This window comes from Cebus imitator, unplaced genomic scaffold (assembly GCF_001604975.1).
Source record: "Cebus imitator isolate Cc_AM_T3 unplaced genomic scaffold, Cebus_imitator-1.0 Scaffold457, whole genome shotgun sequence".
NCBI lineage: Eukaryota > Metazoa > Chordata > Mammalia > Primates > Cebidae > Cebus > Cebus imitator.
Genome location: NW_016107772.1, coordinates 700544 through 707193, shown reverse-complemented (window position 1 = coordinate 707193; position 6650 = coordinate 700544). Strand labels below are relative to the sequence as shown.

The 6650-nt window shown below is 47.2% G+C and overlaps 1 protein-coding gene across 1 annotated transcript in view; it reads right to left on the bottom strand.

Moving 5' to 3' along the window:
* The window catches only part of RPN1 (ribophorin I), a 21750-nt gene that overhangs the window by 1637 nt on the left and 13463 nt on the right, over positions 1-6650 (bottom strand). Inside the window, exons 5-8 of the mRNA XM_017511923.2 lie at positions 4419-4518; positions 3573-3711; positions 3239-3358; positions 649-894 (exon numbers count right to left, since the gene is read on the bottom strand). Of these exons, the coding sequence (XP_017367412.1) occupies positions 649-894; positions 3239-3358; positions 3573-3711; positions 4419-4518 (605 nt within the window). The remainder of the gene's footprint in view (positions 1-648; positions 895-3238; positions 3359-3572; positions 3712-4418; positions 4519-6650) is intronic.

Sequence of the window (6650 nt, the reverse complement as noted above, 5' to 3'; positions counted from 1 at the left end):
AAATGGTAGGTGTTATGAGGAAATTCACACAGGGTGACAGGAGGGAATGCCAGGGATGGGACAGGGGAGTCAGGAACTCTGAGGGGCACCTTTGCAAAGAGGTTACTGTCCTCATTTACAGATAACATAACTCCTTTACATAGTTTGTATGAGGCAGAGTTCTGAACATTTTGCATGCATTAACTGATTTCACACATACAACCCCCGTGAGGGGGCTAACAGCATTCCCATTTTACAGATAAGGAAACTGAGGCACGAAAGTTAGGTTACTTGGCCAGGTTTATGAACTCTGAATCAGAGCCTAGATTCAAACCCATTGATTCTAAAAGTAGGTTCAACAACATGAGCAGCCTGAGGCCTAGACAGTCTGGCCTCCAGGAGAAGCAGCAGTTACTCTCAATACTGGCCACAAGAGCACACAGTGCTGAGGAGGCTGGCAGAGCTTCCTCCAAACCCAGCTCACAACCAGGACCCCAAAATCCCTTGTTCCTCCACAAAGACTGGTACCACATGAAAAGCTATGGCCAGATGCAGTCTGATCCCACAAGCATGCAGGTAAGCAAGAGAGCTGCCTGGTGTATGCCCCGGACACAGTAGTAAGGCATGGAGGGCCCCAAGCCAAGAGACTCTGTGATGCCCAACACTTACTCTGTCGCACAGATCAGAGCCCTCTGTCTTCAGCCTGGACTGCAGCAGTGCAATCTCACTGGTCAAGGCCTTGTGTTCAGTTTCCAGGCTCTTCTTGCCACTGTTGAGGGTAGAGATGTCCCGGGATTGCTTATACCTATTGACAGTCTCATCAAAGTGACGGTAAAGGCCTATTCTCCTGTTGACCAGGGTCAAGACCTGCTCTGTGATGCAGGCTACCTTCATCCTGGCTTCTGCGGCTGGATCCTGAAGGAAGGAGAGGGACCATGTGTGACCAACATCCAGGCTTGGGCCCACTCTGACCTTATCTCCCAAAGAACATCTGCCACCACCAGCCATCCGAAAAAGAAATGCCACCTTCTTAGAAAGTCAGAGTCAAACCCCTACTGACACCTAATCTGGACCAGGTTGAGCAATAGGCAAGACTAGGGCCATAAAGATGACACAAACATTCACTTCACAGTCCAGTAAAGCAGGCAGACAGATGTGAACAAGGATAATGTCAGTGTGCCCTGCACACACAACATTACTTTACAGCAGTCTTGCCCATTTAATCAGCAGGAAACATTATATAAACCAAAATTAAGGGATGCTGTATAAATCTAGTCTCTACAATACAAATGTCAAAAGTCATTAAACGCAAAGAAAGGACCAGGAATAGAGGCTCACACCTGTAATCCCCACACTTTGGGCAGCTGAGGCAGAAGGATCACTTGAGGTCAGGGATTAAAGACAAGCCTGGGCAACATAATGAGACTCCATCTCTACAAAAAAATTTTTAGCCAGATGCAGTGGCTCACACCTGTAATCTCAACATTTTGGGAGGACAAGGCAGGCAGACTGCTTCAGTCCAGGAGTTCGAGACCAGCCTAACCAACATGGCAAAACCCCATCTCTAATAAAAACACAAAAACTTAGTCGGCCATGGTGGCATGCTCCTGTAGTCCCAAACTATTTGAGGTGGAAGCATGGCTTGAGCCCAGGAGTTCGAGGCTGCAGTGAGCTATGATTGATGAGGGGAACGGTCAGCAAAATTTAATTATGGACTCCATGTTGGTCAATAGTAATAATTAACTGGCCAATTAATATTATTAATTAATTAGCAGGCAATTATATTACCCATTCTTTGAGGAGGAAGGCACAGAAGGCAGAACAGTGGAGCCACTCAACACAAAGTTTTGAACATGCTGTTCTACCAGATTTTTAGCAACATTACATTTCCTGAATTTGGTCACTGTATTGTGATTATGTAAGAGAATACCCTTGCTCTCAGGCTACACACATGCTCAGCTATTCAAGGGTAAAGAGGCACAATGTCTACAACTTAACCTCAAATGATTCAGCAAAAATAATTACACTTACACACACACACACACACACACACACACACACACACAAACACACAGAGTTATACTTCGAAGCCACCGACTATCTGCACATAACTCAAGTCCTGTAGTCAGCCCTATGGAACCCAAGTATACAAAAAGTCAACTCTCCACATACTTGGTTTCAGATCCCTCAAACACTGTATTGAGTACTGTATTTCCTATCTGCATTTAATTGGAAAAAACCTGCGTATAAGCGGACCCACACAAGGTGGATCAACATCTTACACACGTGCCCTGCCACTATCCACAGGCGTCACCAAAACCCCTCCCTGCTGTCTCACAAACATCAGCCCCTCCAGCTGATTGTCCTTCCCCACCTTCTTTGCCTGTCACCTCCTCAGGGTAGCCCTTGGGGCCTCCCAGACTGCACCACTAAAAGCACACCCTTGGTGCGCACCTGTAGTCCCAGCTACTTGGGAGGCTGAGATAGGAGAATTGCTTGAACCTGGGAGGCGGAGGTTGCAGTGAGCTGATATTGCACCACTGCTTCCAGCCTGGCAACAGAGTGAGACTCTGTCTCAAAAAAAAAAAAGCACGCCCTGTACCTGTCATCACGTTCCCACAGTCAAGCACCAGCTTTGCTCGTGTCCTCCCCAAAGCCTCACCCCCCAGGCTCCAATAAGTGCCTGCTACTAGTGCCTACCTGAGGCATGGTGCCAAGAGTCCTCAGTAACAATGAGAGAACGAGAAATAGAGGGACGAAGGAAGAAAAGACCAAGAGGATGACCTGAGGATAACGGCAGTGTAGCCCGGAGAGGACCAAGGAGCCACAAAGCCTGTCCTGTCAGGGAGCAGAGAGTGCAGGGGGGAGAAGGGTGTTGATAGGGCCACGAATCACAAGGGAAGGGAGAGGGGACACTGGCAAGGGGACTAAGAGGGAGTTCCAACTCCAAGTTCCACTGAATAACAAAGAAGCAAAACAGCTAAATAACAAGCACCAATCTTTTCATGTTTTTTTCTACCTCAACTGAGCATCCAAGTTACTTTGTCTCCAGAGCCAAAATAAGACAGAAGCAGGGACTTAACCTCCTGTGCTGGTCATCACAAGAAACAAAAACAAAGTACCCTTCCAACAAGGATGAACACAGGCAGGGGTCTTCTGGCCATGGTGTCCTCCCCTGGGCTCACTGTAAGGATCAGTGCTCAAGCTGGTGCTATTACGAGGACACAAATGACAAGCAGGAAGAAGGCTGAGAGGGTACCTTGGTGATGGAGAAGTCCAGCCGGACATAGATGATGACGGTGAAGAACAGGATGTAGAAGGCTGCCACCACCAGCAGGGGCTCCTGCAGCATAAGCACCTTGTTGAACGTGTAGTGGACCTGGGAGAAGCAGGAGACAGGCTTCATCGTGGCTGCAGGGACACGGGAGCCTAGACTCACCCAAGCTGGCCCACTCAACCTGCTGCCCCACCCCAAGCCCAGAAGAGGCTGTGGGCTCAAACAACTCCAGCCCAAGGAGGGACAGGGGGTGAGTCCTCGGCCCCAGTGCCCACTGGGAAAGGCAGCACGCAAGGCAAACAGCCGAGCCACTCACCACAATGTCCTGAATGTGCTGTTCTACCAGATTTTTCTTGTAGGCAACAATCACAGGGCGGCCAAACGTGTCCAGATAGGTGTAGTGCAGCTCATCTGGGGAACGGCTGATTTCATAGGGACTATCAATTTCAATGTTCCTGGAAGCAGATGGGAATAAAATATAGCCTCCAACCAACTACACCAATGAACCCCATTTAGAATCAAAGAATTCCAAGGCTATGGGGCCTTTTGAGGTCACCAAGTTCATACTCTCCACTGAGCTCCCTCCCTAGCTATGGAGAACCCAACTCTCTTAGACAGGGGAGCCACTGCCAGAAAGCCTTCTTTTAAAGCCCTCTTCTGCTGGGCAACAACTGTCCCACTGTATCCTCCACTCCCAAGTTCTCACAGGTACTGGCCCCACTCCTTGGAGTCACAAAATTGGCACAGCTCTCCTGTACATTCTAACCAGTGAGTCCCTTAGGGCTTCAACAAGAGGCCTCACAAGCTATCGTGAATATTCTTTCTCTTCACATGAGAGAGCTTCTTATGGGGGACATGTCCTGCTTTTGTCTGCCCAGGACCACTGTCCCTTCTGCTGGTAAACAGCACACCCTGGATTTGCTTGAGGAACTACCTTTTCCCCATGGAACATACTACACAGGATAAAAATCAAGGGATCTCTCATACTGGCAGTCAGAGTGGACATGTGACTCAAGAGAGGCTAAGCAGATGTTCCCTGATAAAGTAAATCTAGAACAAAGTGACACAAAGACTGTGCCCCTAGAACATAGGCTCCCCTTAGAGTACCACAAGGGTACAACCAGAGCAAATGGGTGCGGAGGAGAGGAACAGTCACACTCACTTCGCCCCTTCAGGCAGGATGATCTTCACAGTCAGAGAATCTATCACTTGTTCATCAAACACATGGTCCACAAACCTCATCTTCAGTGCATACTGGTCACCTGAAGGATCAAGCAAACATACACAATGATGTGGAAGACAGAGTAAATGGGCAGGAGAGAAAGAAGTACAGGGGCCCACATAAAGACAAAGCAACTAGACAGCAAACCCAAAACCCACAGACCATGTTTACAACAAAACCAAGCAACCAAGTATCTCTACTGAACCCCACAATACAAAGACAGGGGCAGGGGTCAAAACACAGACAGCCATAAGACCTTCACTTATCAGTGTCTGTGAAGAAGAAGGCAGAGAGAAGCAACAGGGCAACTAATGGGCTTGAGAACAGCAGAACCCCAAAACATACAACTGGGATTCCCAAGACAGCATGGCAGGCCAATGTGAGGAGTGGATGAAACTCGGAGCAGCAGTGCCCTGCCTAAAGGAAAGTGAAACAGGCCTGCAGAAGGTCTACAAGTCTGCAGAGTCTAGTCCCTGAGAGCAGAACTCGCCTTCTGACACAGTGCCCTACTCTGAGGAGAAACTGCTCAATAGAATCAAAATTGAGCATGGGCTGGGTGTGGTGGCTCACGCCTGTAACCCAAGCACTTTGGAGGCCAAGGCGGGCGGATGACCTGAGGTCTGGAGTTCAAGACCAACATGGTGAAACCTCGTCTCTATAAATAAATGAATGAATGAATGAATGAATGAATGAAAATTCATCATGATAGGGACAATGGAGTTCAAAAACTGAGCGGGGGAAGCTCAGCAAGCAAGCCACGTGTTTTTGCAGTATACTACACTAAAACAGAAGAGGTCTGGGAAGGTACAAAGGCCACCCTAAAGCATCCCTCCTTCCAAATGGCCACATTAAAAATGATCAACAGACAGCGGCTTACACCTGTAATCCCTGCACTTTGGGAGGCTAAGGCGGGCAGATCACCTAAGGTCAGGAGTTTGAGACCAGCCTGACCAACATGATGACACCCCATCTCTACTGAAAATACAAAAATTAGCCAGATATGGTGGCAGGTGCCTAAAATCCCAGCTATTTGGGAGGCTGAGGCAGGAGAATTGCTTGAACTCAGGAGGCGGAAGTTGCAATGAGCTGAGATCGCGCCATTGTACTCCAGCTTGGGCAAAAAGAAGGAAACTCCATCTCAAAAATCAAACAAACGAACAAAAGACTTCAATCCTTTCCTTTTCCACATCTAGGTTTCTTTTTTAAAGCTTGTAAGTCTATAGGGAGAAAGATCAGACTTCAAAAGGAATACTTTATGCAACCCCACAAAAAAACGAAGTAACATTTAAGATACTGGGCAACTTCTGTTTTCTGTAGAAACTTGGTATAGAAAGAAAAGAAAAGAGAAAAAAAGAGAAAAGAAAAGAGAAAAGGAAAGAAAGAAAATATAAGAAAACAGAAAAGAAAGACAGACAGACAGACACTGGGCAACAAGAGTGAAACTCCATCTCAAAAAAAAAAAAAAAAGGACTCATTCACAGTAAAAAGAAAAAAATGAAAAAAAAAAAAGAACTCATTCTATAAGCCCTTCCTGCAGAATCTACATGAAAATTACCTTCAGGTAACCGGAAGGACTAGCTATCAATCAATGAGGGTGAACATTCAATAGACACTGAGCTGGGGAACTACAACTAAACTTAAAGGGGAAAAAGTACACTACGTAATGGCAATTTGTTCCGACAATAAACACGTAACAAAAAAATGGGGGCAAGGCTGGGTACGATGGCTCACGCCTATAATCCCAGCAATTTGGGAGGCCAACGGTAGGGAAACACTTGAGCACACAAGTGCAAGACCATCCTGGGCAACAGGACAAAACACCATCTCTACAAAAAAAAAAATACAAAAATTAGCTGGGTATGGTGGCACACGCCTGTAGTCCTAGCTACTTGGGAGGTAGAGGAAGGGGGATCGCTTGACTCCAGGAGGCAAAGGTCGCAGGGAGCCAAGATCATGCCATTGCACTCCAGCCTGGACAATAAGAGTGAAACACTGTCTCAAAAAGAAAAAAAAAAAGGAAAGACTTGAAGAAAATATAACAAAATGCCGGGCGCGGTGTATTACAGACCTCTCAAGCCTGTAATCCCAGCACTTTGGGAGGCCGAGGCGGGTGGATCACGAGGTCAAGAGATCAAGACCATCCTGGTCAACATGGTGAAACCCCGTCTCTAC